Source organism: Nyctibius grandis, chromosome 9 (genome assembly GCF_013368605.1).
Source record: "Nyctibius grandis isolate bNycGra1 chromosome 9, bNycGra1.pri, whole genome shotgun sequence".
Lineage (NCBI taxonomy): Eukaryota > Metazoa > Chordata > Aves > Nyctibiiformes > Nyctibiidae > Nyctibius > Nyctibius grandis.
The window spans coordinates 390,533-402,800 of NC_090666.1; the positions used below are offsets into that span (position 1 = coordinate 390,533).

General features: G+C 48.5%; 1 protein-coding gene across 7 annotated transcripts in view; it reads left to right on the forward strand.

The window, feature by feature from the left end:
- The window catches only part of CLASP1 (cytoplasmic linker associated protein 1), a 200,300-nt gene extending 188,868 nt beyond the window's left edge, over window positions 1–11,432 (forward strand). For all 7 annotated transcript variants that reach the window (XM_068407464.1, XM_068407463.1, XM_068407465.1 and 4 more), the window contains 3 exons: window positions 1,462–1,668; window positions 4,969–5,085; window positions 7,474–11,432. In XM_068407464.1, coding sequence (XP_068263565.1) covers window positions 1,462–1,668; window positions 4,969–5,085; window positions 7,474–7,560 — 411 coding nt within the window. In that variant the 3' untranslated portion in view covers window positions 7,561–11,432. The remainder of the gene's footprint in view (window positions 1–1,461; window positions 1,669–4,968; window positions 5,086–7,473) is intronic.
- Window positions 11,433–12,268: the final 836 nt, after the last annotated feature.

A 12,268-nucleotide genomic window follows, 5' to 3' on the forward strand; every position in this document is an offset into this window, starting at 1 on the left:
CTGTTATTTCCTGAGTGTACAAGTATCTTATGACCATTCATGTTTCATGGAGGTGGCTGTCAGCACGAGTGGAAGATTAATGATAGTGGTGTGGCTGCGATGCTAAGACTGTGGGTGAAGCAGGCTTTGTAGATGGAGATGATCTCTTGTTGTCACCGTTCAGTGCTGCTACCTTAAAAATCAATTAAAACTTTCTGGAAAATGTTTTGTAGTCCAGGCAGGCTGACATTCTTGTCCTAGTAAGGACTGAGATAACCTTCCAAGTACTCCTGGTTCATGCATTATCCACAGTAGTTACTTAAAAATAATGGAAGCTTGCCTTCTTTTGAGGCTTGATAGAGCTCGATCTGTCCATGAGTTGCCTTAGTCAAACAGAAATCCCTGGGTTTGATACCATGACAGTACGTTGAAGAGGGGAGCAAGGAGAATCCAGCAGCTGTGGCTTCAGCCTAAGTGATGGGAGACCTGTTTGCTTTTTTGTGGATTGCCTGGGACAGATGTCCTAGTGCTGGTTTCAAAGTACCGACTTCAGAGAACCCCCAGTAGTTCAGCTTAGGATGAGTTAGAGAACTGGTGTGAGGCATCTGAGCTTCCCGCACAATGAGGAAAGAGGGAGCGCGTTGAAAGGCTGCACTAACGCTCCCAGGCTGAGAGTTAGGGACTGCCTGGGGCTACCTGGGAGATGCTAAACATGAGCATTTGTGAATGCTTCTTTCTTCTTAGAGTTGAGGTCACAGAATCACAGAATCAATCAGGTTGGAAGAGCCCTCTGGGATCATAGAGTCCAGCCATTGCCCTGACACCACCATGTCAACTAGACCATGGCACTAAATGCCATGTCCAGTCTTTTCTTAAACCCCTCCAGAATGGTGACTCCACCACCTCCCTGGGCAGCCCCTTCCAATGTCTAATGACCCTTTCTGAGAAGAAATGCTTCCTAATGTCCAACCTGAACCTCCCCTGGTGAAGCTTGAGGCTGTGTCCTCTTGTCCTATTGCTAGTTGCCTGGGAGAAGAGGCCGACCCCCACTTCACTACAACCTCTCTTCAGGTAGTTGTAGACTGCAACAAGGTCACCTCTGAGCCTCCTCGAGGCGAAACAACCCCAGCTCCCTCAGCCGTTCCTCCTAGGTCAGACCCTCCAGACCCTTCACCAGCTTGTCCTCTCGCTTCTCCTAGGATTGGGGTCCCTATCTATCTTGGGTGACAGATGACTCTTTCAAACCAGCACAGCTTTGACACGTTAGGCAGGATGGACTTCTTACCACTGGCTGGAACAAAGATGTCACTGGAGGCGAAGGATGTGAATTCTCAGAGTCAGTTACCTCTCAACAGAGCCTCCTGCAGATCTGTTCATGACATCCCCAGGCATTTCTTGGCAGTCATTCCTAGTGCACACCAGTGGTTTTGGCTGTGATGGGTGACTTCGTTAATGTACGGTTTGGCTCTGCTTTCGTTCCAGGTCGTCAGAGCTGCTGAAGAAGCTGCTTCCACCCTGGCGAGTTCCATCCATCCCGAGCAATGCATCAAGGTGCTTTGCCCCATCATCCAGACTGCAGACTATCCAATTAACTTGGCTGCCATCAAAATGCAGACGAAAGTCATTGAGAGGATTTCCAAGGAATCGTTGCATCAGCTCCTTCCCGATATCATTCCTGGGTTGTTACAGGTACAGAATCCCATGTCACAAATGCTCCTGAGCACAAACTACCGTTGAGTAATTTGTGAGGTCTGTGACCTAAGAGAATGATGGTCCCTCTGGGGCCAGATTTTGGTCAATTAAAGTTTTAATCTCTCTGAGGTTTTTTTTAATAATTGAGCTTTTGGTGTTTTAATGTATTAAGGAAAAGAAAACTGAGATTCCTATGTGTATGTGTCTTCCACAATTCAGATGCCTTGGCCTGACTCCTAGAGAAGCCAGTAGCAGCCATGTAAGAAATTTATTGAAAGTGGGAGTTAACCACATCTTATGCTGTCTCAGTACCTCCCAAGCAATACATCTTGCAGTCTCCTTTAATTCTGCTGAGCTGTTCGGTGCTTTGATTGTACTTTGCACTTGAATTTGAATCCCAGCAGGCAGGCTAGTCCTTTCCTCTCTGAAATCAGGACCAAACTACTCCCTGACTTCATTCAGCCTCTTTCATAACCCTCTTAGGCTGGGCGGGGAGCTGTGTTTGTGCCAGGGCTAAGGCTTGGTCTTACATTGTGAATTTAGCTTTTGGCGCTGGCTGTAGCGATGTTGTCTTCTGTTCCCCTGCACAAGCAGCTGGGGTGAGACTGCAAGCAAGAAGGAAATAAGGGGAGGTAGCAGTGAGGGAGGAGAGAGAATGTGTGTAAGGTTTTAGCCATGTTTGTTGGAGACAACAATCTGTACAGTGTAGCTTCATGGCACCGGAGAAGTCTGGGAGCAGCATGCCTTTAAAAACGCCCTTATATTTGTTTTATTAAGTTGCTTCCACGTTTAGAACAGATCTTGTTTCAGAGCCTAGTTTGCCATTTTTCATCTTGGAGCTGCCAGTGGTGTTTCCTCGCCTTAGAAACTGGTAGAGATTGAATGAACCTACTCCTCACCTTTGGAGGAAGTATTTTGGGATCCTTCTGGCTGAAGGACCGTGTGCGGAGGGAATCAACCCTGTGCCTGTTTAGCGGTGAGGAGTGTCATAGAATCATATAGAATCATGGAATGGTTTGGGTTGGAAGGGACCTTAAAGATCATCTAGTTCCAACCCCCCTGCCACAGGCAGGGACACCTTCCACCAGACCAGGTTGCTCCAAGCCCCATCCAACCTGGCCTTGAACACTGCCAGGGAGGGGGCAGCCACAGCTTCTCTGGGCAACCTGGGCCAGTGTCTCACCACCCTCACAGCAAAGAATTTCTTCCTAATATCTAATCTAAATCTCCCCTCTTTCAGTTTAAAACCATTCCCCCTTTGTCCTGTCACCAGACAGCAGCAGCGTGAGCACAAGCATGCAGCTCAACAGCCCACAGTGGGATCCCCGTGAGCAGATGGAGATCTCCATGCCCAGAGCCGGGTTTGACTGGGGAGAGTCGTGGTGTTTGCCCTGGCCCTGAGGCAGAGCCCTGGCTCCTTTGGAGCTGGGGAGATAGAACTGGGCCACGAGGCACTCTCCCATGCGCTGCATCTTGATACTCTCGGGCCAAAGAGAGCTTTGAGCCCGTGTCATCTCCTGAGCAAATGCTTTCACCATTGGGCTGTGTTATTAAATGGCGGGAGAAGCATTAGCCACTGCCTTGCAAGCAAGTTGGTGGATGGAGAATGGGTGACGGTCCTTCTGGTGCACACGGACCAGGTTCTACCAGCCCAGTGCCCACCGGGATGCAGCCCTCTCAGGCCTCGACATCGCACAGATCTGCCTGTCCCCATGGGAGCAACTTGGGATGGACACGTAACCAAAATGCCAGGCCTGTAGGGAAACTTGAGTTCAAGCAGAGGCATCTGATGAGTTCAGGAGCCTTTGGGTTGGGACCCACAGAGCCCTGTGTCCCAGCTGTCCTCCCAGCAGTGGGTTGTGTGTCCGTGGGTCTGGGCTCAGCCTTTTTTCCACCTCGGTCCTCAATATCTTGATGTTTCTCTGAGCTCACCTGGGTCTTCTGCTTTTCTAGTTCTGCGCTCTTTGGGATTGGTGGCTAGCTGGAGCTCTCTCCTGAAGCTGCCAGAGATCTGGCACACCTAGAGGGATCTTTCAGCATGTTCTTTTCTGTGGTATTTCCTACATGATAAGTAATCAAAAAGCTCCAGGTTACAGAGGCAGTTCATCTAATGGACCAGCACATGTGCGTTGCACTGTTACACACGCTGTTTAAGGCCAGTGCTTTTAAAGAGGTGGAAAACATCCAGGATGACTCTGATTTTTGCAGTTTCTAATGCCTGCATGGAGCCATTCTGTACAAATAGATATTTGGGTAGAATATTTGTTAACAAAACAGGATTCTGGTTTTTATGCCCTGACTTGATATAACCATTAGGCCACTTTGCTGCAAAATTCATCTCCATCTGTAACTTTGCTCTCAGCCACAGAATTGGTTTCCTTTGGGTTATCAATCAATCAATCAGGTTGGAAGAGACTTGTGGAATCATCGAGTCCAACCATTGCCCTGACACCACCATGTCAACTAGACCATGGCACTAAGTGCCATGTCCAGTCTTTTCTTAAACCCCTCCAGAGATGGTGACTCCACCACCTCCCTGGGCAGCCCCTTCCAATGTCTAATGACCCTTTCTGAGAAAAAATTCTTCCTAATGTCCAACCTGAACCTCCCCTGGCGAAGCTCGAGGCTGTGTCCTCTCATCCTATTGCTAGTTGCCTGGGAGAAGAGGCCGACTCCCACTCCGCTCCAGCCTCCCTTCATGTAGTTGTAGACTGCAATAAGGTCACCTGAGCCTCCTCTTCTCCAGGCTAAACAACCGCAGCTCCCTCAGCCGTTCCTTGTAGGTCAGACCCTCCAGACCCTTCACCAGCTTGGTTGCCCTCCTCTGGACTCACTCCAACACCTCAACTTCTTTCTTGAAGTATGGGGCCCAGAACTTCTGGGTCAGGAAAGACTTTTCTGAAGGCAAGCTGGAAGCGTGAGGGCTCCCCTCCAAGAAGTCCTGACCATCCAGGATATCATATGGTCATCTGAACTGGACACAGGAGTGTGTGTATTTGATAAAGTCCTAAGCTCATGTTGGGAAACTGCATGTTGTTGCTTAATGCTATAAATAACAAGTTATTAATTACAACTTATGATAGTAATAACTAATAATATAAGGAAGAAATAGGATGTACTGGGTGATTGTATTCTCTTGCTCTTCAGGTTCCAAACTGTTCAGTTAAGCAGGGCGTTTCTATCGATGTGTTAGGTCAGCCACATTTGCACAACATCCATCAGCTCTTTAATGCATTGCTCTGGGGGGATATTGGTGAGTGCTGTTTGACTTATGACCTTTTTTTCCTTCTTTCCCAGGGTTATGATAACACGGAGAGCAGTGTCCGTAAAGCTAGCGTGTTTTGCCTAGTGGCAATTTATTCAGTAATTGGAGAAGAACTGAAACCTCACCTCGCACAACTCACGGGAAGCAAGGTACGAGTAATCACAGAACCACAGACTGGTTTGGGTTGGAAGGGACCTTAAAGACCATCTAGTTCCAACCCCCCTGCCACGGGCAGGGACACCTTCCACCAGACCAGGTTGCTCCCAGCCCCATCTAACCTGGCCTTGAACACTGCCAGGGAGGGGGCATCTTGGGTGTTTCGATAGTAGCCAGCTGAATGGCTTGCATTACTGGCAGCAAGACCAGTGGCTTCACAGTAGCTGTGGGTCAAGTTCCCTGTGCTCTGTGAAATCCTGTCTCACCCTGCCAACCACCACAGCGCTTGCTCAGCAGTGTGAGCATTTGAATCACAGAATCACACAGAATCCCAGAATGAACCAGGTTGGAAGAGACCTCTGGGATCATCGAGTCCAACCGTTGCCCTGACACCACCATGTCAGCTAGACCATGGCACTAAGTGCCATGTCCAGGCTTTTCTTAAACACCTCCAGAGATGGTGACTCCACCACCTCCCTGGGCAGCCCCTTCCAATGGCTAATGACCCTTGCTGAGAAGAAATGCTTCCTGATGTCCAACCTGAACCTCCCCTGGTGAAGCTTGAGGCTGTGTCCTCTTGTCCTATCACTAGTTGCCTGGGAGAAGAGGCCGACTCCCACTTCACTACAACCTCCCTTCAGGGAGTTGTAGACTGCAACTACATCCCACTGAGCAAGTTTTGGTGGGGTTCTGGGCTCGGTTTCATGGCGCATTTGATCCTGTGTAACTTCACGCTGCCGCCGAGCGGATCCTTCCCACTGCAGCCATGTTTACCTTGCCCCTTGGGCGCTGCATCCAGGGGTGACTGGGCAGTGAGCTGCATCAGCTAGCTGCTCTGGCTGAAAAACAGATCTGCGGTACAAATTATAGCCCTCAGTCTGCTCTTCAGCTGCATGGCTTATCTAGTGCAGAGAGCGGTGGGAATGCGTGGCTGGAGTGGGTGGGAGAGCAGGTCCTCTCAGCAGCAGGTTGGGATCAGGGCTGGTAGAAACGCAGGTAAAGCTTCACTCTTAATAGGACTGCAGATGTGTCCTTTTCCTCCTGGGACACCAGCAAGCTCAAGTGACCCTTCAAAGGATTTTGTGCCCTGGAGTCAGGTGAGCAGCAAGACTCAAATTCTGACCTGATGCTGCAAAGGAAACAGAGTCCTAATTCAGCTCTGTCCTTCAGACGAGAGCTGGCATTTGGTGTTGAAGTGGGTGGTGTTTAGTTGCTTTTCAGAGCTGCTCAGGAAGCCGTCACAAGATCTCTTCTCCTCTTTGAAGTCATCATACCCAAGATTTCTCTGCAATTTTAAGATGAATTCTGCATTTTTGTTTCTGAAATTGATCTCTGCATGTGAATGGCTACTTAGTTCAGGGAGCTTCGTTCTGTTATTTTGAAGCCATAATTTCTTTCATGGGTAGGAAGAGTGGTGTAGGCCAAAACAACCTGACATGTTATTTCTGAATTGAGTTGCCTTGTCCTTAAACAAATTACTTGTGCCTCCAAATTGCTCTGGAAAGAGACAGCTGTGGGTGCTGAGGTTTACCTCATTATATTTGGGCAGTTAGGAAATCCCCCTATAAAATGTTGTAGAAGCTTTATTATCGCAGTATCCTAGGTGCCACAGACTCACTCCACCACATAACCAACTATAAACATGTGAGTAATTCTTCTGGGTTTGCGCTGACTCCCTGCGTGGTCAAAGTTAAACGTGTGTGTGAGTCATTGCAGGATCTGGAGCTAAGGTGGTAAGGCAGAAAAAGAAAACAAACCCAAGCAAAGGAGGTACATGGTCATAACAGCTGCAGTTTCACTAGATGCACCAAGTTGGTGAAGGTTATTTAAATGTCACAGAATCACAGAGTCAATCAGGTTGGAAGAGCCCTCTGGGATCATCAAGTCCAACCATTGCCCTGACACCACCATGTCAACCAGACCATGGCACTAAGTGCCATGTCCAGTCTTTTCTTAAACCCCTCCAGAGATGGTGACTCCACCACCTCCCTGGGCAGCCCCTTCCAATGTCTAATGTCATTGAAAATGAACATTTTATAATGCACAGAGAGCTCAGGGTGTTTCCTAGGAGGGACCGTGGCTATCAGATCGATGGTGTGCCCACAGCCCCGCTGACCTCGGTGGGCATCCTGCTTGCTCAGAGCAGGCTGCAGGAGTGAGGTGTGTGAACTGATGGCTGGTGAAGTGACATGCAAGAGGTTTGTCTAAATCTCATAAATCTGCCTGTAACTTCAGTGGGACGAGGCATACCCTCCTGCCTCTGTCTGTGTTGAAATACTCTCACCTTTTTTGAACTGAGTTCACCACAGAAGGCGAGTTTTAAGATCTTGTCTGCCTGTTTTTCCTGGCATCTTGTCCTGATGTTTGTTTGTTTCTTTCAGATGAAGTTACTAAACTTGTACATAAAGAGGGCCCAGACCACCAACAGCAACAGCAGTTCCTCTTCAGATGTTTCAACGCACAGTTAATGGAGATATGTGGACATATGTGTAGACTTAGAAGCAATCAACGGTGCCTCTCGGAGACTTTTCTGCTACTCTTCACTGGCGCGCTCCATTAGCTCAAGGAGGCCACGCAGATATTTATTGCAATCAGTATTTTAGTCCCTTAAAAGCTTTTATGTAGAATCTTACTGGTATTGAATGTAAAGGAAGCAAGGTCTGTGTTGCAGTCATCAGAAAGCCATACTTAAACATATTTGTCTAGCCTGCTGAAATCTCGGAAATATGTTTAGGTCAGCGCTCCAAAACTGAGTTCAAGAGCCTGGACGTGCGTAAAGGTCAAATAAAACCTCATTGGTTTTAGTTGCTACCCAGTTTTGGTTTCTGTGCGCTAGTTACCTGCTCTCTCCCCCTGGCCGCAGCTCTTCTGGCTGGGTTCTCTTCTTACAAGTCTTGTAGGCCTGTTTTGGACTCCCTGTTGCAGCTTGGCTAATGTGGGGAGATCTCTGCAGATGTGGCTGCGATTCCAGCCTCAGCTGCTTTAATACTGAGAGCTATCAAGTGAGTAATGAAAAAGTAGGTTCTTTTTAAACATCTTGAGGGTTTTGTACATAGTTCTTCTGACAGACCTCTGATGGGCTGATTTTTCTGTGACTGCTCTCCAGCCAGCTGTGCTGTGCAAAACAGCTGGGCTCTTGCTCCTTTCATTAACTGTGTAAATATTTCTCCCCTCCCAACCCATTCAGCTCTTTCGTATGCTTAAAAGACTCTCCAGGTTACTTGTTACTCCCCAAAAGGAACCTGAGACCCAGTTCTGGGACTGGTGCCTGTGATGGGATGCTGGAGTTAGGTGGGTGGGTGTTGGATGAGGCTCTGAGTGTGTCCGTGGGTGGGCAGCAGGAGCTGGCAGGGCTGTATCTCATTTTTCTGGAAGTCTGTAGCATCAAAGGGCTGATCTGCTGCTCTGACCTGACCCACTGGTGTTGGGTGGTGAATGGCTTTGTCCCCAGTTTTGCTTTGGGCAAAATGTTCATCCCAGAGGACAGAAAGGGCATCTGAAACTGAACAAAAAGACCCCGTGGAAGCACCTGCTGAGCCAGCTGGGCCAGTGCTGGTTGCCTTCCCCAGCTCCCTTCCTGCGCCTGAAGAGCCCGCAGTGTTGATAGCTGCCTTTAGAGACCTCCTCCTTCCTGGCCAGCCCCACGCTCAGCCCTACTGGGTGCTCTGGGTGAGGGTGCAGTGGGGCTAATCTGATGACGCAGACCAAGGCAAAGCCAAACGAGCAGCAAATACCCCACAGCACCACCCTGCCCCAAAGGGAGACCCTTCCGTGAGCTCCCCCTGCCTCTGCCTGTAACCAGGGGGAGCAGGAGGATGCTAGTGCTGTGTTTGGCTCATGGCTGGATCCTGGCTGATGGGCATGCCCACCCCAAAGCTGCAGTGGATCAGAACTGGGGTTTTGCCCCCCAGTGATGCAAGAGGATGGTGGACCTGCAGCTGTGGTGATGGATGTGTGCTCCCTGGCTGCTCTCAGTGCCTTGGGCTCTCTCCAGCCCCCTCTGTATCGCCGTTGGGGAGCTGAAGGGACACCTCGGTAGCCTACTGAGAACGTGAGGGTTCCTGGGAGCGCAGCAGGGAGGATAAAGCCCCGTCGTCCTCCCTTTCTCCATCAGTGCATCCCTGTGTGTCTCAGCCCCGGCCCCGAGGAGCTATGCTGGGAGGTGATGCTTGGTGCCAGCTTCCCTCCCAGTTCCCAGCTCAGGAGGGGTTGGGGCTGCTGGGGACTGTGTGGGATTGGGCTGCAAAGCTTTGTCGGTCCCTTTCCCTGCTGACATGAGAGCAGAGGAGGTGACCTGCTCCTGAGTTTGTCAGGATGTGTCCAGGCTTTTGCTGGCTGCAGGGCTAGTTCCCTCACCTTTCCCAAAGAGTGATGCCGTGGCAGGAGAAAGGGTGGGCTCCTGGAGGGTGGGCTTCCCCCAGGGTCCTTCCGCAGGCTTAGAAAAGCCATCCTCGCTAGAGGGAGGATTGGCTGCTCCATGGTTGGCGTCTCCCTTTCCGTGGACCATTCCTTTTCAGCATCTTTCAGTACACTTGGTAGAATATTCTTTTTTTAATTTTTTTGAATGATTCGAATTATTTTAGTTTTAACACAAATTTATTTTCCCTTTTGAGGAAATACTCAGCCGACTCGTTGGCAGCAGTTAGCTGTCTCGTTTGAATTTTTAGTAGTGGGTTTGGGTTTTTGTTTGGGTTTGGTTTTTTTTAACAATTTGTACTCTTAACTGCTTAGTATTTATGCCTCTTTTTTCTCCCCATCTCAGTTCAGCATTTTCTGTTCCAGTTCTGGGGTTCAGAAGGTCAGCATAGCTGATGAGTCCCTCCCCACTGTGATGGAGCTTGGTCCATCACCGTTTGCTCTTTGGTGGTTTATTTTTTTTTTCGAATGGCACACTGTAGCAAACCTCCAGGAATTGAATTCCTTCTCAGACGATTTTATATATATTTTATAAAATCCTGTTAGTATGCACTGAGAGTGAACGCACTGTAACGTCCCTGACCTGACCCTATGGGAGGAGTTCCCAGCTCGTCCTTCGAAAGGCACGTGCGACCTGCTGCCACCCCCGTGTGTCCCAACGCTGTTGGCACGCGTGGGGCTGCAGATGGTAGAACCAGGCCTTACTTTCTCAATCAGATCCTGTTCTGTTTGTCAACAGACGCTCATAAACGCGCTCCTTAATTTCGTTACGTGAGGCAGTCGAGGACTGTTGGTCCTCTGAGTACTCTAGAAGTATGTTATACCTGTATAGAGTAGAGAGCGTCCCGCGTAGGTATTTATAAATCATTAATGTACATAGTCAGGTTGTTTAGTACGTTGAACGTGACCCGGTTTATTTTTTACGTCTCCTTTGAAGCGCTCAAAGGGCTAGCTCTGAATGTCACCTCTCTGATCTCCAGTGGTCTCACCTCAACACGCTCTACAATCATTTGGGTTTCTCTCCAGCAAGCATAAAGGTCTCTCTGGCAACAAATCGCAGCGTCCACGCATCTTGCAGAGAAGGATCTGCACGCTGGCAGTGCCTCACCGCACCGGTGAAGCTTGTGTTCACGTTCTCCCAGCAGTAGCCACCTACTGCAGCTGCCTTTTGGTTTGGTTTTTGCTGCCCGGTATGCAGGGCTTCAATTTTTCATACCTTTAAAAAAAAAGAAAAAAAAAAAAGCATATTTTATTTGCCCACCATGCTTTAAAAGTCTCACTGAGAGCAAACTCTCAGCAGACAGCAGCTCCTGGCTGCCGAAATCGTAGATGTGGATGTTTTTCTTTCTGCCGTTGGCTGCACAAGTGCTCCGTGGGCATGGGCAAATACGGGCTCCACCCGCCCCACAGGTCTACGTACCGTAGTTCTCATGTAGTGCAGAAATATCGAGGCATGTGGCTTTCTTAAGGTACACTATGTGTGCTCGCCTGGGTTACAATACAACACGAGACTGTCTTTTTTATCGCTTATTACTCGCTTACCAATAACCTGTATAAGTAACGTAACTCGCATCTTTGTCATGAAACCCTTTTCTCCCCACCCCTTTATTTATCAAGCATAATATTACATATTAAGGGACAGGAAAATAGACCTTTGCAGAATACAGCAGGATGTTGTTAACAAGGTTTGAAATGGGAAGTAAAAACCGCTCGGAAAAGCGCCAGCCATGAGAAATGGCTTTGTTGGCACCGTGTTCATGCGCATGGATTTTTTTTTTTCTATTTTTTTTCTGCTTTTGTCATGTTACATCCATATCTGTATTTATGTCTTATTTGTTTCACTTTTGAGTGTATCATGGCAATTGTACAGATGTTTTTTTGTTAACATTTATGTGATAGAATTTGCTAAAAAAAAAAATTAAAATAAAACCTTTTGAGTTTGCCCTAGAATAAGTGGAAGTTGGATTTCTTTTGAAGTAGCTTCATTATCCAACGTAGCTCCTCACTCCAGCAGCCTTTGCCTGTGAAGGTTTTGCTCTTGGTCTTGCCCTGGCTGCTGTGTTTTCGTGTGTTAATTAGAGGGTGCAAGGTGGTCTGGCTGTTTCCTACAGCCACCAGTCTGTGTGGCAGCGGGGCCAGAGGGCAGCTGATCTTTTGGGGTGCTGGTCTCTTGCTGTCAGCGTTTAAAAGCTTTTGGGAAGTCACGATTTTAGGGGATTCTTGTGACGTTACAAACTGGAGAGCTGCACAGAATCACAGAATCAATGAGGTTGGAAGAGCCCTCTGGGATCATCGAGTCCAACCGTTGCCCTGACACCACCATGTCAACTAGACCATGGCACTAAGTGCCATGTCCAGTCTTGTCCAATCTTGTCTTAAACACATCCAGAGATGGTGACTCCACCACCTCCCTGGGCAGCCCATTCCAATGTCTAATGACCCTTGCTGAGAAGAAATGCTTCCTAATGTCCAACCTGAACCTCCTCATATGCTGTTTGAAAGCTGATGGTCTCGGGCAAAGTCACGTAACTCACGGAGCAAGGTCTTCAAAAGATGCCTGTGTTGTGAGGCTCGTTAAGAGGTTTTAAAATATGTGGTGGTAGAAATTTGGGTGATGAAGTGTTTGGGGAGGTGAAGGGGTGCTGGGAACTGCACAGGTCTCTGTGCCTGGCACCAAAAGACAAAGAACTTGAATCTGAAGTGGCTGGAGGAGTAACAGCTCATCACAATTTAAAAACCTGTAGTGAAACTGTGCTGTAC